Source organism: Dermochelys coriacea, chromosome 7 (genome assembly GCF_009764565.3).
Source record: "Dermochelys coriacea isolate rDerCor1 chromosome 7, rDerCor1.pri.v4, whole genome shotgun sequence".
Taxonomy (NCBI): Eukaryota; Metazoa; Chordata; order Testudines; family Dermochelyidae; genus Dermochelys; species Dermochelys coriacea.
The window spans coordinates 108,201,137-108,222,009 of NC_050074.1; the positions used below are offsets into that span (position 1 = coordinate 108,201,137).

The window sequence follows — 20,873 nt, forward strand, 5'->3', positions numbered from 1 at the left end:
TTTTTTTGCAGTTGATGAAGGTTGTATTAAAGAACTGGGTCGAGTTCAAGTTCTTCACAAGAGAATCATAATGCCTTACAGCGTGTATAAGAAAAGACGGAAGGGGCCAAGTGATGAAACCAACGTTCAGCAGTATGCAAGTTTGGTGGGACAGACATGTTCAGAAAGGATGTTGTTGTTTAGAAGTTGAAGAGTTATTAAATGGCACTTCTACGCCACTGTATTTTATTGCACTGCTGTTGAATGATACATAATACAGTTCTGTATGCCTACTAAAATAGAGCAGTAAAAAATATAGGTATCTGCAATAGGCTATTGTGAATACATGGTAGTATACTTACAAGCAAAATCTATTAACACTTCAAATGATTTACAGCAAGGCTTCAGCAATACGTAGAGTGTCTTAGTTAAACTTGCTTGCAGGAATTTTTTAAAATTAGGTACTTTTGGCCTTTCTTTGCATTCTGAATACCTTAAAGTACCCAAGTGAACTGAATAACAATTGTTTTTTTCTGTAGAGGCAACGGTTAACCATAACTCTTCCCCAGATGAACGATACATCTATTAGAAAACCTCTCATATGGCTCCCTAGAAATCTGTGATAAAAATTGTGGAAGTTGTAATGAAATGTGTATAACTCTTAGGTTTGTATATGAACTATTGCAAGAGACTTGAAGTGTGCAATTACTTAATATAGAATGCTGCACTATTATGTCATACAATTTATTACCATGTAATGTAAATATATGGAGGGGGCTCATAATTTCATTGGAACCATTTTGTTATTTTTAAATAATGTTTATTACAGTGACGGAGATCACACTGAACTTGGAAATTAGGTTCATTTCTCCATGAAAAGGGCAACAAGGTTTTGGAAAGCTTTCTTCCCCTTTAGAAATAAAACTGCGAGTAGTTTCGTTATAAAATTACCCAAGAGATACAGCTAAGTGGTACAGTGGGTAAATATACTAGCCTTATACTTTCATTGAAAACAGTTCATATCCAAATGTGGATCACATGTGTAAATGAATTTGGTAGTTAGCTCATGCTCATGTGTACATATTACAAAACCATGCTCAAAAAACAACCAGGCCTTGACGTGAGGTACCACTGCTATTCCGCATTGAGGTTCATTTGAAGAATTGTGTGGGGAAGCTTGCACAGCACCTGCCTGTTCTGTACGCCTTATAGCTAGCAGTGTTAGCATCCCTGGCTTTCGTTTACACTGCAGCCACTCATCTGATGACACGTTTAATTTTTTTTTAATAAATATTTGTACTAGTTAGAAATTCAAGAGGCTCTGTTGCTTTGTTATAAGCTCTATATTATCTCATATTTGAATATTATGTGTGCTCTTTTGCCATCTTTGTGTCAGTATCTGCTGATAGAACCCAGTTCTTATATAGTTCATCAATAGATTGCAATATCATAAAACTCCACACATTTTAAGTTTTGTTACTGTTTTTGCTAAAAGGAATCCATACTTAAACTGAATTCAGTTTGAAGTTACATATTAGCCTTTCGAGAAAGTGATTCCTTCATTGGAAAAAAAAAAATCTTTAGGTGCTTACACTCTAATGTGCATTACCTGTGGAATTAAAAACCATCTTCAATCCTTCAGGAACCTTGATTTAATTTTAAATAGTAGCCATGTACAAACATTGGCACTATGATAATTAATTGGAAATGAAACAAGAATAACTAATTGAGGTCCAAGCAATGCAATTCAAGCAGACATTTTTCTTCCCTTCTACTCCCCAATTTATGATAATCATAGTATTGGTTTCAAGTCCAAGAACATTTTTGAGAACTCTTTCGTATTTTACTCAACATGGTTACTGCATTGGTCTAGTCAAAGTCAAGTGGCAATAAAGAAATGATTATGGGTGTTAGCATACATCTAAAGTATGGGTGTGTCATACCAGTCAACCATGGTCAACCAGTTAGAATTCAGAGGTAGTTTCTGTATGCTGTAATTCACATAGTTTATCCATGATTCAACTGATGGTATTTTCACAGAAGAAATATCTACAGTCTTGTTTTTCAATGTGGCCTATACAGTTGATTTCTTTCTAAAGAGGAAATACTCTTCCTACACTGTGTTAATCCTTCTTTGAGTGATGCACAATGACACCACAAATTACAATATAACCTTTATAACACTTTCTACCTACAAAATATTTAAATGTAGTAATATCCAAAAATAACTTGTAATGTAATATACATTTATACAAATTGATCAGAAAGGCAGCAGCTCCCAGTGGTTTTGGTATTAAAATGCAACATTATGGATGGTAGGCTTCAGACTTAATGGGTTTATTTTGGTTCATGGACACTTACGCATTTCATACTAAGCCAACTAATTGTCTGAGGTTATTCTTTTGAAGAGCAGAGCTCTTGCTGTGCACTCAATTAATGGAAGCACAGAAGGGTACAGAGGTGATCAAACTTAGGATAGGCTTTTGAGAAGCACTCAGTGTTGGCCTAGCTCTACTCCCCTTGAAGTCATTAGTTAAAACTTGCATTAATTTCAAAGGGAGCAGAGCTAGGGTAATTGAGTGCTTTTGGACATCCCAGCCTTAATGCCTCATAGAGATGTATTAGTTTGCTGTTTTTATTAAAGAATGTTACAATTCTTGGGAAGATGCTTTGACCAGATATACAATTAAAGGAAAATGGGATATTTAAATAATTGAAATTTGAGGACCATCAGGTTTGATGTTGCCCTATTTAGTTTGACAAGAGAATGTACTTGTCCATTTCCTAGATGAACATTGAATAGGTGTCGTCACTCTCTCTGAATTTCATTTCAATTGCAGTGCTACAGCTATGTGGACTTTCTGTTAAACTTGACCACTTAGTTCATCCAGTCTAAAAGACTAATATCTGACTTGCTTTTTCTTTTCTGTTATTTCAAAGGAAATTATTAATACAGTATTTGTCAGCACTGCACACTCTACCCTTGTTTTGGAAATGGTACAAAATACCTAAGGTGAAATCCTGGCCCCATTGAAGTCAATGGGAGTTTTGTGGTGGACTTCAGTGGGGTTGGGATTTCACAACTAGTCATTTTGAATTTAGTATAATGTCATGTCATTGAGAACTACTGTAATTAGAAGTTCTGAATTTAGGAAAAAATATTTTATACATTACTTTTTTCCAGTGTCAATAAAAGCTGGAAAGTATAACTCCCCAAACGCTAGGTGGACTTTTTTAAAATCTGTGTGATTTCTAAATGAACAGAAAAAAAAGTCAAGAAAATGCAAAATGATGGCAAATACTTAATAGAATATTTAATTTTAATTAGAATTAGCTGGGAAACCTATTAATTTCCAACATCAACAGACTTCAGCAAATGTAAAGGAAAGACTTGCCTGCATGTTGAGTTTATTGTATTTGTAAGTGCTTTTCAGCCAGTCTGCTTGACATTTTAATACAAAAAATAAAGTGATTTCCTGTTTGCTGTGAATGCTTATAAATAATTAGTAGCTATATGATTGTGGTCTTCAGTGTTTCTCTTTCTGAACAACCAAGACAATTGTTTCCCAAAGTGTACAGCAAGGACGCAGAAGTCAAAGGACAACATTGATTAGGTGGCACACGTATCAACTCAAATGTGGCTTTTCTTTGAAACTATTCATTTTTGTCCTAACTAGTAAAATTAAAACAGCTGCTCACCTCATTCCTTGATACAACCAATTCCCTATTCTACTGTGAGTAGAATAAAATCTAGAGGTATTACTTTTCAAATATAGGGAAGTGGCACTACTAAGTCACTTTAATTGGTCTTTACTATTTCCAAAAGGAAGTTTTAAAAATGAATTACCTGACCCAGGCAACCAAATGTTCTGAAGTTTACAAACGTAGGAATAATATCAGAAACACTGCAGTATGTAACAATATGTATCTATTATCAGACCCTGAAAAGACCACTGCACAAGTGAGAACTATATATTGCTCTGTATGTGTTTCTAGTTGCATATAGGTACTTTCTGAGAGCTCAAGTATATAGCTCATTTTACTTTGCTTTGATGGCGATTTGTACAATCAGATCTTCACTCCAAATTATACAACATGGTCAAGGCTCGAATATGATATCTCCTATGCAATCCTTAGTACATTAATAACATAAATACACATGGGGGGGAGAAGATGTTAATCATCTGAAAAATATCACTTTGCCTGAAACTTGGAATTCCAGGTTTCAACCCAAAACCTGATATTTTTGCTGTGTTTATCAAATCTGAGATAAATCTGGTAAATTATTTTAAAATTATATGTAATGTAAATTAATAACATTACATAATTATCTATAATTTTTCATTGTATAATCATTTTTATTTTAAAAATCCTGGCCATGAATGAAGGCTTAGTATGAGGACCTGCTGATGCCATTCCAAGGGGCAGAGCCTTTCTACTAGGACCATCTTTTGCAGGGCTCAGACTCAGGTGCCCAAATTGTCTCAGCCTGGTTAGTGCAGGGGAGCTCTTGAAGGATTTGTGTATCTTTGATAGGGCGGCCCAAACTGTGCCACCGCCATAAGAAGAGTTCCTTTATCACTTTCTGTTGGACATGGGCTCCCCCCCCCCATGATGGCTAAGCAAGGTGGTTCTTTTCCCTCAGAACTAGTTGGACCAGAATTCCACTAACTTAGATTTCTGAACAGAGCTTCTGTCAAAAGCCTAGTCCCTTGGTGGTTCAAACCTCTGCTCTAAGCACCTTATAGGCTCCAGTAGATGTTATAAGAAAAGGAGTACTTGTGGCACCTTAGAGACTAACAAATTTATTAGAGCATAAGCTTTCGTGAGCTACAGCTCACTTCATCGGATGAATGAGCTGTAGCTCACGAAAGCTTATGCTCTAATAAATTTGTTAGTCTCTAAGGTGCCACAAGTACTCCTTTTCTTTTTGCAAATACAGACTAACACGGCTGCTACTCTGAAACCTGTCAGTAGATGTTATGTTAGTGTGCTTCTCTTCCCTGGTGCCACATTTCTGAAGGTAGTGACATTTTTACACCCTCCAGCAGCTGCCCAGTGCCTTCAATGAATTCTGAACCTAATCTTCCTCAATTTATATAGACCTCCTTTTGTGGTTCTCCACTCAATACATTTACAATTGCTCACCTTGAAAATAGTTTTCTGATCAAGTAATGACTTCAGCAAGAGAGTGGAAGAGCTCTCCACATTTACCCATATTCCTCCATATTTTGTCTTCTGAGGTGGTTCCTCGTACCTGTCCCTGTTTTCATCTGAAGACTACTCTGAGTCTGTCCCAGTCCCAATATGGAAAGAGTAAATACTAGTTCTCAGAACAGCCTTAGTCCCAAGTATGCAAATGGTTATTGAACTCAAGACCTGATGGCACTACTTATGCAAGTAAATTTATGTCCATAAGTATTGGGGGATAGGCCGTAAGATGTGTTAACTTCATTTTAAATGCGTAGCACCATGTTAATGCAATGCGCTAGCTCATGTCATCACTAAAGATTGCATCCAGGTGGTAGTTCTGATTTGTAAATCAAGTTTCTAAATATGTATCTATCCAATAAACCAGTATGCTATATAAAATATGTATTTCATAACCATATAAAATGTGTCTATTTCACTGAGAAATTAATGTTCACTTTAACATTAAGATTCTGGTACGATTGAATGAAGGAGTTCAAACTGATGCTATTTCTTTAGTTCACAAAATATTGTACTTTTCCCTCAAACATTTCAGTTGACTGAAATTTTAACCCTCTCCCCACATTCCCACCCCCAATTTGCAGGCTTTTGGCAGTTTGTACTAGGGGAGCCCTAAAATCTATTCAACATCATTTTATTTTTAAATGTGTAACTACTGTTAAATGAGGCAAGATAGTTACTTCACGAAGTCCAGTTTGTCAGAGTTGTTAATTCTATGCTCTGAGACTATGGAGACAAAGCTTTTCATTATTAATGGGCCTTTTTGATTATACAATTAAACAGCATTATTACAAGTTTGTGATTAGGGACCTCAGGCTTTCAATCAAGTCCTATATAAAAACTCAAGAGCCTATATTTAATATAAAAAGAAAAGGAGGACTTGTGGCACCTTAGAGACTAACAAATTTATTAGAGCATAAGCTTTCGTGAGCTACAGCTCACTTCATCGGATGCATTTGGTGGAAAAAACTGATCTCACTGAGAGTTACCAAAAGAAACTACAGCATTTGCTCAAGAAACTCCCTGAAAAAGCACAAGAACAAATCCGCACAGACACACCCCTAGAACCCCGACCTAGGGTATTCTATCTGCTACCCAAGATCCATAAACCTGGAAATCCTGGACGCCCCATCATCTCAGGCATTGGCACCCTGACAGCAGGATTGTCTGGCTATGTAGACTCCCTCCTCAGGCCCTTCGTTACCAGCACTCCCAGCTATCTTCGAGACACCACTGACTTCCTGAGGAAACTACAGTCCATTGGTGATCTTCCTAAAAACACCATCCTAGCCACTATGGATGTAGAAGCCCTCTACACCAACATTCCACACAAAGATGGACTACAAGCCGTCAGGAACAGTATCCCCGATACTGTCACGGCTAACCTGGTGGCTGAACTTTGTGACTTTGTCCTCACCCATAACTATTTCACATTTGGGGACAATGTATACCTTCAAATCAGCGGCACTGCGATGGGTACCCGCATGGCCCCACAGTATGCCAACATTTTTATGGCTGACTTAGAACAACGCTTCCTCAGCTCTCGTCCCCTAATGCCCCTACTCTACTTGCGCTACATTGATGACATCTTCATCATCTGGACCCATGGAAAAGAAGCTCTTGAGGAATTCCACCATGATTTCAACAATTTCCATCCCACCATTAACCTTAGCCTGGACCAGTCCACACAAGAGATCCACTTCCTGGACACTACGGTGCTAATAAGCGATGGTCACATAAACACCACCCTATATCGGAAACCTACTGACCGCTATTCCTACCTACATGCCTCTAGCTTTCATCCAGATCATACCACTCGATCCATTGTCTACAGCCAAGCGCTACGATATAACCGCATTTGCTCCAACCCCTCAGACAGAGACAAACACCTACAAGATCTCTATCATGCATTCCTACAACTACAATACCCACCTGCTGAAGTGAAAAAACAGATTGACAGAGCCAGAAGAGTACCCAGAAGTCACCTACTACAGGACAGGCCCAACAAAGAAAATAACAGAACACCACTAGCCATCACCTTCAGCCCCCAACTAAAACCTCTCCAACGCATCATCAAGGATCTACAACCTATCCTGAAGGACGACCCATCACTCTCACAGATCTTGGGAGACAGGCCAGTACTTGCTTACAGACAGCCCCCAATCTGAAGCAAATACTCACCAGCAACCACACACCACACAACAGAACCACTCATCCAGGAACCTATCCTTGCAACAAAGCCCGTTGTCAACTCTGTCCACATATCTATTCAGGGGATACCATCATAGGGCCTAATCACATCAGCCACACTATCAGAGGCTCCTTCACCTGCGCATCTACCAATGTGATACATGCCATCATGTGCCAGCAATGCCCCTCTGCCATGTACATTGGCCAAACTGGACAGTCTCTACGTAAAAGAATGAATGGGCACAAATCAGACGTCAAGAATTATAACATTCAAAAACCAGTTGGAGAACACTTCAATCTCTCTGGTCACTCGATCACAGACCTAAGAGTGGCTATACTTCAACAAAAAAGCTTCAAAAACAGACTCCAACGAGAGACTGCTGAATTGGAATTAATTTGCAAACTGGATACAATTAATTTAGGCTTGAATAGAGACTGGGAATGGATGAGTCATTACACAAAGTAAAACTATTTCCCCATGGTATTTCTCCCCCCCACCCACCCACCCCCCACTGTTCCTCTGATATTCTTGTTAACTGCTGGAATTAGCCTACCTTGCTTGTCACCATGAAAGGTTTTCCTCCTTTTCCCCCCCTGCTGCTGGTGATGGCTTATCTTAAGTGATCACTCTCCTTACAGTGTGTATGATAAACCCATTGTTTCATGTTCTCTGTGTGTGTATATAAATCTCTCCTCTGTTTTTTCCACCAAATGCATCCGATGAAGTGAGCTGTAGCTCACGAAAGCTTATGCTCTAATAAATTTATTAGTCTCTAAGGTGCCACAAGTCCTCCTTTTCTTTTGCGAATACAGACTAACACGGCTGCTACTCTGAAACCTATATTTAATATACCAACCAAAATTGGGGGCAGGACAGGCTACTATTGACAACAAATAGAATGGATGCCAAGTATCTTTTATAAAGAATTATTTAGCATAGTAAACATTGGGTGTTACAAATTATTAGCACCATCATGGATAAACTCTGTATTTGAAGCTGACATGAATAATCCAAATGTACTTGTCTGCTCTATGCCTAGTCAAGTTTTGAGAGTACAATGAATGATGCTAGGTTGGAAAGGAGATTTACCATTGCAAAGCTGGATCCCTTCATATAGAAATGCTTCAGAAATAGAATAGACTTGTTCCTTCAATAGTCACCACAATTTATAGAGAAATGGCAAGTTAACTACTAATCTGACATTAGTTGTAGAATAGTCTCTTCCCAGGCCTCTGTCTGGGACTGCTTGTATTAAGTGATTAATTGTAAAGTAGATATTAAGCAGTTTTATTTTACTTCTCCAACCTCTTCATATTATGTAACTTGATAGTTTTCATACAGTACATTTTTCAATTAACTATAACTGACTTTAAATTTATATACATCTACATTGCATATATGTCTATATACTGAGTTTCTACTGTACTGAATATAATTTCTATTTATTATTTGTTGGTACAGGGGAATTATATTCCAGAATATTTTGCAAGGTTTATCCTGTGTATTTGTTACTGTTGGTTAAACTTGGGGGTTATTTCTTGCAGTCTCTCTGAGCCCTGGGAAATGTTAGGACTGTAATGTTCTAAGAAGTTTCTCCAAAAAAGGAAATCTAATAGTGGAACGTACTTTCAAGTAAATACACTTTATAAAATATACTGTAAAAGAGCGGAAATGGAAAATGCAATATGTAGGTACTATATGTATACAACAGGCTCCTTAATTTGATGCGGTGGACGTTTCTGTGTAAATAATAAACCAAAGAAAAATGTGGATGGTAAATTTTTAAAGTAAAAGATTTTGACCTATCTTCCTTTCCAAAGTGATTCAAAGCCTAATAAGGCTAAAGCTAATTTTTGATTACACTGTGCCCTGATATAGAGCGAAGGCTACTTCCAGTCTCCTCAGAGTATACAGTATAATTCAGTATAATAACAGGCTTCATTCATGTTTTAGTTTACTTTCAGATTCATAGGACTCTTCACAATTATGTAAGATCTAGATGGATAATCTATAGATACAGGAGTTTGCCTAAAGCATTTTGGACCTAAGATAATACAATTAGGAAGTAACACACAATTAGGTTCTGACCCCCTGCAAAGAGTTACATGCGTGTTTTAACTTACACTGAGTTGTTCCATTGAAGTTGATCTTAATTTATAAATGAAATGTAATGTGCCTGTTTAGAGCATGTGGACATCTTTGTTTAATTTTTGGTGTGGCATTAGAGAGGTCTGCATGAATATTTTGTCTACTGCCATAATTTGTACTCTTCTGAATTTTCTTTTAGTTTATGCCTCAATTTCCCTGCATGCTTTCTACAGCTGGATCGTAATCCTCATACAAATTATGCTGTGTTCTCTGTCATTCTTACTATGCCATTAATCTTTTCTCTGTAAGGGTAATTAGTAATTTTCTTTTCAGTCTCTACAAATGTACAAATGAATGATACGCTTTTTTCACAGGATTCTCAGATCCTTCAGCGTCTTTCTTCTCCTTCCTCAACCTAAGAGGAGATGTGATATTAACATTTAATATTTTACAGCAAAATTCCCAGATTACTTTGTTTCTAAGTGTCATACACCAAGCACTTTTGAACGAAGGCCGCCTGACAAGTTGCTGTAATAATTTTCTAATACTGTTTTTTTTTTAAATGTGCTATTTAAAAACGCTAAACTGTTGTATGCATACATGCAACTGGCATTGGCAATTCTGATGAAAGCCCTCTCTCCACCACAGTGGATGTGACAACACCCTTCCACATGTATTGTGGTAGTAGATGTGACCAAAGTGGCAGAAAGCAGGTTCTCGGTTTCAGTCCAGTTTTTCTTCACACAGTTATTGCCTGATATTGGATAATGAGACTAAGGGCTGAGTTCTCCTTCATGGTGCAAAGTGCCCTTTGCAGGGGAGCTTTCCAGAAGCTGGGAATGGGCGACAGGGTATGGATCACTTAATGATTACCTGTTCTGTTCATTCCCTCTGAAGCCCCTGGCATTGGCCACTGTCAGAAGACAGGATACTGGGCTAGATGGACCTTTGGGCTGACCCAGTATGGCTCTTCTTATGTTCCACTGGCATGAAGCTGATTCAGATGGCCCTGCTGCATCTTAAACCAGGCACCACCCCAGCCCCTTGTTAGGGGAGGAGGGAATGCGTGTGGGTGTTGACAATGGAGGGGAGAAGAATATGGTAAGGCAGAGCTACATCTGATCCTTCACTGGCGCTAATTAGGCCTGCTCCGTGGAGCCCTAACTTGAGCTGGGCCAGATGGCCTGGAATCAGGAAGCTGCAAGTGTCTCCCTGCAGCTGCCCCTTTATGCTACGTCCAAGCACAAATCAGGTCTTACATTTTTGTCCTCCAGGTGAAGTACTCTGTGTGACAGGAGCACAAATGAGTCCTATCTTATTCTGAGTCCTTACTCAGTCGTGTGAAACAAAAACAAGATGGGATTCCCAGGGCCTGCTAGAAGTATGTTTGTGAGCCAGCAGATGGTACTGTGTCCAAGTATCTATGTATGCCTAAGTAATGCCATCGATAAGGGGTCTGAATATCCTGTTGGGGCAAACATGCTAAGGCCCCAAATGGGAGAGGCATGGCATTCCCAGAAAACTGACCATGCTCTGAAGAAGCAACATAAACTGGTATCTGCATGAGTGGGCTCCTGTTCTCATATAGAATAGCAAGGACAAAGGGGTATAAAATAACAGGCATGTGAGTGGGTATGGCACTAGAGCCATCTCAGAAGAGCCTGTAGATTCTTCCTGGTGGCCTTCTTGCCTGCATGTACCCCCCATATCTCTTCCCTAAGCTTAACATCTTTATCTTGGTAGTCGAACCTTGCCAGCCAGGATGTAACCCTGAGTAATTTATCTAGGTGAGAGATGTAGGGGGAGGGGCACCAGTTTTTGGAAAGAGTAAAGCCATGTCTAATATTGTTTCATGACCCATTAACAAAATATTGTCTAATAATCTGGTGTCATGAACCACTGTCCGGTCTTTGAAAGGCTGCACACCAGACTGAGTAGATAATAGGCATGACCTTTACCATTCATTGCCTGTACATATTCTTTAGTCCCAGAATAAGGAACTGTGAAGCCATCCTGAAAACCTTCTCCCAAACAGGAATACTGATGTGCTGGGGAAATTCCAAAACAGCTCTCAGTGCTACCAGCAGGGAGGGTGAAAAGACGCCACCTGGATCAACCTGGTGATCAATGGAGTGACAGATGTCAAAGCCAGGAAAAATCGTGAAAGGAAACCCTGCAAGCTGAGTGCACTGAAAGGAATGAGGGCACGTTTCCCTAGGAGTACTGTTTAAAAGGCAGGCCATTGCTGTTGGGTAGGAAAGGCTGGTCTTGTGGTCAAGATACTGGACTTGTATATCTATGTTCGGTTTCCAGCTCTACAACAAATTGCTTGTGAGACCTCGGGCATAGTTTCCCATTTGTAATATAGAGAACACAGGACTGTTGTGAGGATAAATTAATTGTTTGTGGGATGCTCAAATGCGAGGTAATGGTGGAGAAAGGGTGGCATAAACTATTAGTCTTTCCACGGGGTGTGTGCTACATTGTGGCCTATGGGGATATGTCACTAAGATTTCACCACCTACATAGTAGCTGCAAATTCAAAAACATAGTTTCTTATATTAACATAAAACAATGTATATAAACTATTTGAACAGTTAATTCTGGGCATTGTCAAACCTTTTAGTTCTTAAATTTCATGTTATATTTTTCTTTGAAACCAGTATCTGTCAGTGTACACTTTATAAAATATGAATCATGAACATTAATCTGTAACATAGCCTCAAAAACTTTCCTTCCATATCTGCTCTGTGGCTGCATATTACCGGTTGACACCTATTATTAGTTTCTTTGTAATTTCTTTTGTCAGATGTTTGTGCTTCACCAGTTATTTCCAATTTCCTTTTGGCATTCGATACACCTGTGTAATGTCTGCTTAAAGTCCATCATTGAGATGGTTATCAGAGCAGAAGAGAAGTGTTAGAAAGTCTATTAAGTGGTGAGAAGAGTGGGGAGAGTCGATAGGGACTAGGTCAGCTTGGGATCTCTATATTTCAGGAAAAGGAGGATTCATTTATTTATGTTCACAGGAATCTTTTTTTTTCAAGTGTGCTCAGTGAATGTTCTGAATGCGTATAGTTGAAGAGTAACAAAGCTTATCACTATCAAGCCCCCATTAATCAATTGTTTTCCCTTGTCTGTGATGTTTTGGCCAGTATAAATAGACAAAATACATGTATTAGGGAGCATCAGTACAGCATAATGGATTGCACAATGTAAGAAAAAAGCCTCCAGGTCAATGCATATGAGTTTAATTCAGTGAAGTACTTGATTTAAAGGATGACATTGCATTAATTTATTACAATTGGGATTCTCAGCCTGCAACTGTCGGAATGGTTGTTTACTCATTGCAATTCTTTGGCATTCGCTGGTAACATGAAAGTGTACAGGTTATGTATAAGCACACTGAGGATGGTTGGTACCCACAATGCCAGCTGCAGAGGTGGTTGGTCCATGGCCTTGGAATATCAATGTGCTGATTACTTTCAGGTTTCAGAGTAGCAGCCGTGTTAGTCTGTAACCGCAGAAAGACCAGGAGTACTTATGGCACCTTAGAGACTAACAAGTTTATTTTGTGGGCTACTCACAAAAGCTTATGCTCAAATAAATTTGTTAGTCTCTAAGGTGCCACAAGTACTCCTGTTCTTTTTGCAGATTACTTTCAGTGTAGGGAGGAAATTTGTGGGGACTCTCACATTAGTGTTCTGAGTTTGGAATAAAAATCATTTCATACAGACTTCTCAAAAGTGAGATGCAGGCTCATTGCTTTCTCAGTACTGTCCCATTGTCTCGTTACATGTTTGAACTAAGAGTATATTTATGCTACTGTTTTCCAGCTTCCAACAGCTTTATCTTCTGCACAGCATTAAATTATTCAACCCAGGCTTCCAACTCTCACTCCAGTCCTCTAACTGTGCCAGACCATACTGCCTTTTGTTGTGCCTACTCACCTATTTCATTTTGAGAAAAGATAATACAAATGTTATATTAGCTACAGTGCCTTCTAAATGCATGACTACTGCATGTCCGCTCCAAAGGGAGCTACTATAATAGGTTACTTCTCATGCAACTAATTGCTGCTACTCTTTCTTTTGCCAAAATAACAATTTTCACTGTTCTAACAAAACCTCCAGTCTAAATATACATCTAGAATCACTGTTAATCTGTCATACTCTTAGTTCCTTAACTATCTTAACATACCTCTTCTGTTCATATTACTTTGATTAAAATAACTGTCTGATCAGGTTATTCGTGTGCAGTCACCAGGGGGCATGTTTCAACAAGGAAGTTACATGGTATCTCTCTACAATGTTAACAAATGTTTGAATAACAGAATTCTTTTTTCAGAGTAGCAGCCGTGTTAGTCTGTATTCGCAAAAAGAAAAGGAGTACTTGTGGCACCTTAGAGACTAACAAATTTATTAGAGCATAAGCTTTCGTGAGCTACAGCTCACTTCATTCTTTTTGGTTTTATCAACTTCATCTGCCAGTCTCACTCTGAATTTTGGCTTTTCTTGAAAGGGGAGACATTTTGTTCTCTATCCTAATCGTGCCAGGAAAAAAACCTTTTTCACTGGATGACAAATTTCTGTGGCCATTTGTTCAATTACCCAATCATTTTTAAATGCAATCCAGTTAAAGAGTGAGTTATTTCAGTACAAGTGATCATGAGATTTTGATGGAATGAATCATGATTAGATGTACCAGAGATAAAATTAAGCACTAAGGACCACTTCACGAAAGCAACCACCTGACAAAATTGCCCACTTTAAAATATCCTCACCCTGGGAGACGATGCTTCCTGGGATCCTCCCCTGACACTGTACCCTGTACACAAGGCTGTGCTTCAGGACACAGTCTAGTCTTTAGAAGATTGAGAGGACTTCACCTTTGGCAGTCCCTCCAGATTGTTCCATTCTATTTCATGGTCACTGTAGATGTTTATGCTTTACTGCTTGTAGTGGGGTGGTTACCCGCTCCGGTCCAGACAGGGCCGAGGCCAGCCCGGGGAGAGATGGATTAAGGGAGCAGCCGCAGCTGTGGCCAGCTCAATCAGGCCCAGCTGCCCCATAAGAGGCTGTGAGCCAGGAGCCCAATCAGTCTCCCTCTGCCTGTAGAGGGAGAAGGGCCCGGCAGCAAGATGCCGAGCAGGACACCTAGATTGGAGCAGGGCTGGGGAAGGACCAGAGGAGCTGGGAGCTCTGGCCTGGAAAGCCTCAGGCTGCAGGCCTGACTACAGGCTGAATAGGTGCAGGGTTGCAGAGGGGCAGTCCACGGGTAGGCAGAGGCAGCAGGTCCAAAAACGCCTTGCCTGTGATGAGTGGCATATTCATTGCAGTCTGCCCCAATACAAGGAGCTAAATGGGGACTGGCAAGAGCCCAGACTGAGGCAAGGTGGGGTTAGAGGGTGGGGGGGGTTCCCCTGGGTGGGGAGACCCAGAACCGGAGAGTGTGGGGGTACCGCCGGGGGGGCAGCACCCCACAGAAAGGGGCACTGGGTCCTGAGAGGGACATGGGGGCCAGCAGTAAGGTGGGTCACCAGCCTGCAGAGGGCACTCTGGTGGCTGGATGAGCTAATTCCTGACAATGACCATCAGGAGGCGCCACAGAGGTGAGTCCAAACCTTTACACTGCTATTTTAAATTCCTTAAAAGCTTGCGTGTTTTATAGCACAGTACACTTGACCTTACCTTTATAACTGTGCGTTCTTCTGCCCCTCCAGAATACCTTGGACAGTTATTACAGTATGAGGAGAAAATGTCCATTTTGATCATTCTTTTGAGAGAGTACTGTTTCTTTCTGAAGCTTGTTTTGTCTGAGGATTTCAAAGCATTTCAACAATTGATTACTAAATCAGAATAATCCCCCTGTTATGTAACTAAGGGGTATATCATGCCAACTGAAATGAACATGGCAGCTGATAGTTTAGGGAAGGAAGTAAAAAAGAATTTTCTGTCCAGCTGAGAGACTGCCAGGGGACTTAGGTGAGCAGAATTTAGATGGAAGTTAGCCGAGACACCGGGGTTAATACCCCACATTATGAAATGTTCCACAAGTCTTTAATGACCTCAGTTTTACACCTCATCCAAACTACAGTATAAAGTTGGCTCAGTACTGGCTGGAAAAAAAAAAGAAAAAAAAAAAGCAGTACCACTACTACCATTTCCAGCAGGTAGGCATTCTGTTAAAGCCTTCCATTCAAATACTGGCCTGAGAGTGAAGGGGTTGCTGGCCCCTTTAAGGGAAATCTGGACCTAGGCTACCTCTCAAGAGCTCATTTCGAAGGGAAGGAGACCATCTAGGCAGTCGATTGAATAACGAGCATCTAGGACTAATAAAAGGCCAGCAGGGCTCAGTTGCAGGGAGGTGCTCCTAGAGACAGGCGCTCCCTGAGACTCTTGTTGGAGATGGACTGTGGCCTATAGACATCTCCCAGGTAAAGGTGAAAGGAGTGAGTACAAGGGAATAGTTGGGGAAAAGATGACTGAGAATTACATCTGGCCTGAAGCATAACCCTGTTCCAGGAGAAGAGGTCGGGGGCTACTGGCTTAAGGAGAGTGAAACTTTGTTATAAACCAGAGCTGGGGACTCCTGAACTTGGCTGCATGCTTATTGGTTGGTATTAGCTCAGGGTTAGAAGAAGGGTTGGACTTGAGGGGCTAATGAGGAGGGTTTTCTTTGTAATCTGGAAAAAAAGATCCTTCAAAATGGAGCATCTGGTTTGGAGTTCCTGGGTCTGAGTAAATCATTGCAATGCGGGGAGAAGAGGGCAGCCAGCATGCAAAACCACACCGTGCCACAAGGGGGTATTCTCAAGGGTGTTGCCCTATGACACTGTGCTTAGCTCAGTGGATATTCTGGAGATCCCAACACAAGATAGTGAAGCTGTAATTGATGTATATTTATTCTGCTTCTAAAACATGAAACCTGTATTGTTTTTGTGTATTCCCTTTTATTATAAAACAGATTTTTTTCTTCACGAAGGAAAGAAACCAAACACCAAAATATAATAAGGTGACCTGCTAAAAAAGCAAAGCCAAACATATCTCATATAACAAAAATCACATTACCCAAAGAATTGAACCTGTCAAAGATCACACAGATTTGGTGTTTTTTCCCTGTATATTTCATTGTGTATTTCTCCCTCCCACCCCACCCCCCACTGTTCCTCTGATATTCTTGTTAACTGCTGGAATTAGCCTACCTTGCTTGTCACCATGAAAGGTTTTCCTCCTTTCCCCCCCTGCTGCTGGTGATGGCTTATCTTAAGTGATCACTCTCCTTACAGTGTGTATGATAAACCCATTGTTTCATGTTCTCTGTGTGTGTGTATATAAATCTCTCCTCTGTTTTTTCCACCAAATGCATCCGATGAAGTGAGCTGTAGCTCACGAAAGCTTATGCTCTAATAAATTTGTTAGTCTCTAAGGTGCCACAAGTACTCCTTTTCTTTTTTCTTCACTGTGTCCATGGTCCTCAATTTTTCTTTCGCACATATTAGCTCCTTTTAATTCTTGTACAGACTTCATAAGAACTGGTGCATTTCTGGAGCTAATCATTCAGTGACACATTTAACCATGCTCTTCATTATTACCTTGCAGAGTGACCTACTTGACAGCAAACAAAGAACACGTTGACATTTACAGTCGCTAATCTATTGATTCATGCTGGAATACACATATGCAGTCAACAGGAGAACCGTAATTGTTTCAGTAAATCCTACGAACAGCACCCTGTACATTGATCTAAAATGTCCTGAAGTTGCAGCTTCACAATGTCATGACTCTCCCACCAGGCATCATATTTTTCAACTTACAAGCACTTTTTGAAAGTGTTTTTAATAGTCTTGGAGCATGGAACCAGTATCTTATCAATTTGAAATATCTTTCCTTAATGTGACCCTGTTGCAGATAATCCACTGACACGCATGCCTGCAAAACCCAGCAATTTGAGGTGTGAGTGATTTCACACTTTTATATAGGTGTTGATGCTTGGGATTGGCTCTGGTTCAGATGAAATCAGACTGTTGTGAAAGAGCACAGTGAGTACTATACAACCTCATATCGTACCGTATCTTTCAAACAAATGATAGTCTCAAAGTTAAGTTTTTGAAATATAGCGAGGCAGAATTGTCTTTTGTGATCAACCCAGTGAACTAGAACTCAAGAGAGCTTAGTTAAATTACCAGTTTTGCCATGGACTTTCAGTCTGACCTTGGATAAATCACTTAATCTTCTTGTACCTCAGTTATCCAGCTGGAAAATAGGGATGATCCTTTTTCCTACCTTTACTTATCTTGTCTCTTTAAATTGCACCCTCTTCAGGCAGAGACTCTTTCTTTCTATAGTGCCTACTTCAGTCAGCACCTCTAGGTGCTACTGTAGTATGTATTACAGTAGTATTAAGAAATGGGCTCTCAGTAAGGTGAACTTGTTTCAATTTTATAGGGACAGTCCTGATATTTGAGGCTTTTTCTTATAGGAGCCTATTACCCCCCACCCCCATCCTGATTTTTTAAAACTTGCTGTCTGGTCACCCTAGCTGTCAGACTCAGAGAGATGGCACAAGAAGGCTGTTTTGATGGTAGGAATTGCAAAGGAGAAGCAGTCCTTTAGTACTGTGGTAGCCATACAGATTTTTAAAATCATCAACTGCAAGTAAACACGAGTTACTTCAATACCTACAATATTTCTTCTGCTTCATCCAGGGCTGTAATACAGCAACTTTAATTAGTTGACCCAAAACTGCAAAGATTTTTGTGGCTGTCGTGTTTGTTTCCCTGTGTTCTCCTTGTGTTCAGTTGGCTCCTCCCACCATGCCCCCCCCCCAACCTTATGGTCTCTGTTCTCTATTCCTTGAGCAAGGAGTGTGGCTAGTTTCCTCCCCTCTTCCTGTGTCTCAAGGAGGAAAAACCTCATCAGATGAGGTCCTTACTCGACTTCCATTGAAGTATCCCAGATTCTTGGGTGGAGAGTTGAGGATCTCCTATCCTAGACCACAGTAACTACTGGGGGTGGGCGTCTAGGAGGGTGAGATTTTTTTAGCTCTGGGCTCTGTGTTTTTCCACACATAATGTTGTCTCTGTGTTCTAGTAGGAATGGCCTGGTGGAGATGTTTCATTGATACAGAGATCCTGTCCTGTCTTTACAGCAGCCTTACCTGTGCTTGCTTTTTCAGAACATTTTCCACCATTGTTACCACCCAGATAGACAGAATATCCTCATTTTTACCTGTCTGAGGAGGGATAGAGAAAACAGTGTTAAAAAGGCCCCCAACCTGTCTTGACTAGTGCTGGTGGTAGCACAACAGTTGGAAATGTTAAGGAAAAAGTCAGTTTTGATGCATCCATTGATAGGTCTTTTAGCTCACCCTGTGCTTGATCCTTTTCAGAGCTCTCTATATCCATTGCCCACCAACACATTATACGGTAAATCATACGAAGGAACTAACAATGAACCTGCCTGTGTTCTACAAAGATTTGGGTTAGGTGGTACACTGAGGGAACTTTTAACTCCATCCTGTGCCCTCTCAGTTTCTGTTTGGCAAACACCGCATGGGGTTTTCCAAGTCTGTATCTTGCTCCCAAATCATGCCAGACCTGAAATATTTTCGATTCATCTGGTTACACTGGAGAGTTAAATCATCTGGATCAGCAAGATAAATGCACCAGAGGCTTGTGAAATGAAGTTGGGAACCATAAATATTAGACCCTTCTTAGAGGCTTGGTGCTTCAACCTAACACATTTTATCAATTTATTCTATCGTTCAGAAGAGACGGCAGCTTCACTTTTCTGGTCTCTGACCTTTTGGGGTTAACAAGATAACCATAGGCCAGTTGACTCTCCTATTGGCGAATGTATCCTTTCTTCCCCTCTCATGGTTTGTCTTTGATAGCCAAGACTTAGTTTCCCCTTCCACCCACCTTGATGGTCTCTTTGCCTTGTCTGGTTCTTGAGCATCTGTGGCCTGTTCGTAATTCTTTCATTTTTCCCTCTGCCCTACTGTCTGGAACGATAACAATTGGCCATTTGGTGCAAGTCTGTTGCCTCGGAATTTCTTTCACTGGGTTGTTCCAGGCACTTTTAAAGACTGCACCGGAAAGTATGAACATTGGAGAGGAAATCGTGGCCTGGGTGCCAGTGTATCTTAGAGAACTGGATTGGGACTTGGGAGACCTGTGTTTTGTCCCTTGCTCTGCTGTTGATTTGCTAGGTGCCCTTGGGCAAGTTACTTAATTAACTATAGTTAGAAAGCTTTTCCTAATATCCTACCTAAATCCGCTTTGCTGCAGATTAAGCCATTTGCTTCTTGTCCTACGTTCAGTGTATGAATGACTCAGTTTTGGCATTGCTGTAAATCAATATTTCTTTTAAAAAAATTACTTACTTAAAATGACTAGGTTTTTTTGGTGTGGAGGCCCAAATAAACTTTAAGCAAAAATAAAAATTGATTTACTCTTCTATGATTGCCATTATTTTTCTAATAATTAACACTAAAAATCAGGTGGAGAGGGGAGGGAGCAACATCCCCCAGAAACCTTAATTAAGGACTAGATTTTGATACTCTAACTCATGTTGAGGAGCACCTTGCTCCACCAGTTATCCTTGTGTTGTCAGTGAAACTCCTCGCAGAGTAAGGTATTACTCAATGTACCCTATTACTTATGCCTTCTGAACTGTGAGACATTCCTTCCCACTGAAGGCAAGGGCATTAGATGGACTATTGTTCTGAGCCATGGTATGTGTCTGTGCAATCTCTGACACCTCTGTTGAAATAGCCCACCAGGTGCCAGTTCTGACTGGTATCTATTGGATGTATATCGAAAGATCATATCCACACAACTCTGTGATTTTATTAGGGGACATGCAGCCAAAATCATGCACAGTTCTTTGAAAATGTATGGGGCTGAACTATGTATCCTTTCTGGGTCAGTCAAAGTGAATTAAAACCAAATGTGTCCGTTTTCCATGTTTACTTTTTAAAATAAATATAGCAGATCAGCAGAATGCGGCTGCTATTATGAAGAAGTTTTCCATTTTATTTGGAAGCAAGAGGGGATCTATATTTTAAGTGCAGGCTCTATTGACAGTAAAAAGAACAGTTAATACTGGACCACTGAACAATTCATTTAACAAAGTGGAAGAATTTCAAGAAAGGGGAAAGAACTCATAATAAAGTTGGAGTAAAGAATGGCAGCTAGTATCCAGAAAATTCAAACAAAGAAAAGCAGTGCTGACCCACTGGGCTCCTATCAGCTACACAAGAAATAGAGATTGAAAGATCTAGAATATTGGTTTTGGGGTTAGATTACAGTTGTTTATTTTTATTAGTTGACGCCCCCCGGGTACCTGACCCAGAACACTCTTTATGGTTTCTTCCCTCTCTTGGCAACTCTTTACTGCGC

At 40.2% G+C, this 20,873-nt stretch overlaps 1 protein-coding gene across 6 annotated transcripts in view; it reads left to right on the top strand.

Moving 5' to 3' along the window:
* Positions 1–20,873, top strand: part of ATE1 (arginyltransferase 1) — a 230,238-nt gene that overhangs the window by 180,043 nt on the left and 29,322 nt on the right. For 4 of the 6 annotated variants that reach the window (XM_038409401.2, XM_038409405.2, XM_038409400.2 and 1 more), the window contains one exon: positions 12–1,294. The exons of 1 other annotated variant lie outside the window; for it this stretch is intronic. In XM_038409401.2, coding sequence (XP_038265329.1) covers positions 12–190 — 179 coding nt within the window. In that variant the 3' untranslated portion in view covers positions 191–1,294. Of the gene's footprint in view, positions 1–11; positions 1,295–20,873 lie in introns of those variants that run through there. One more of the 6 variants, XM_043519740.1, reaches the window with a different exon arrangement.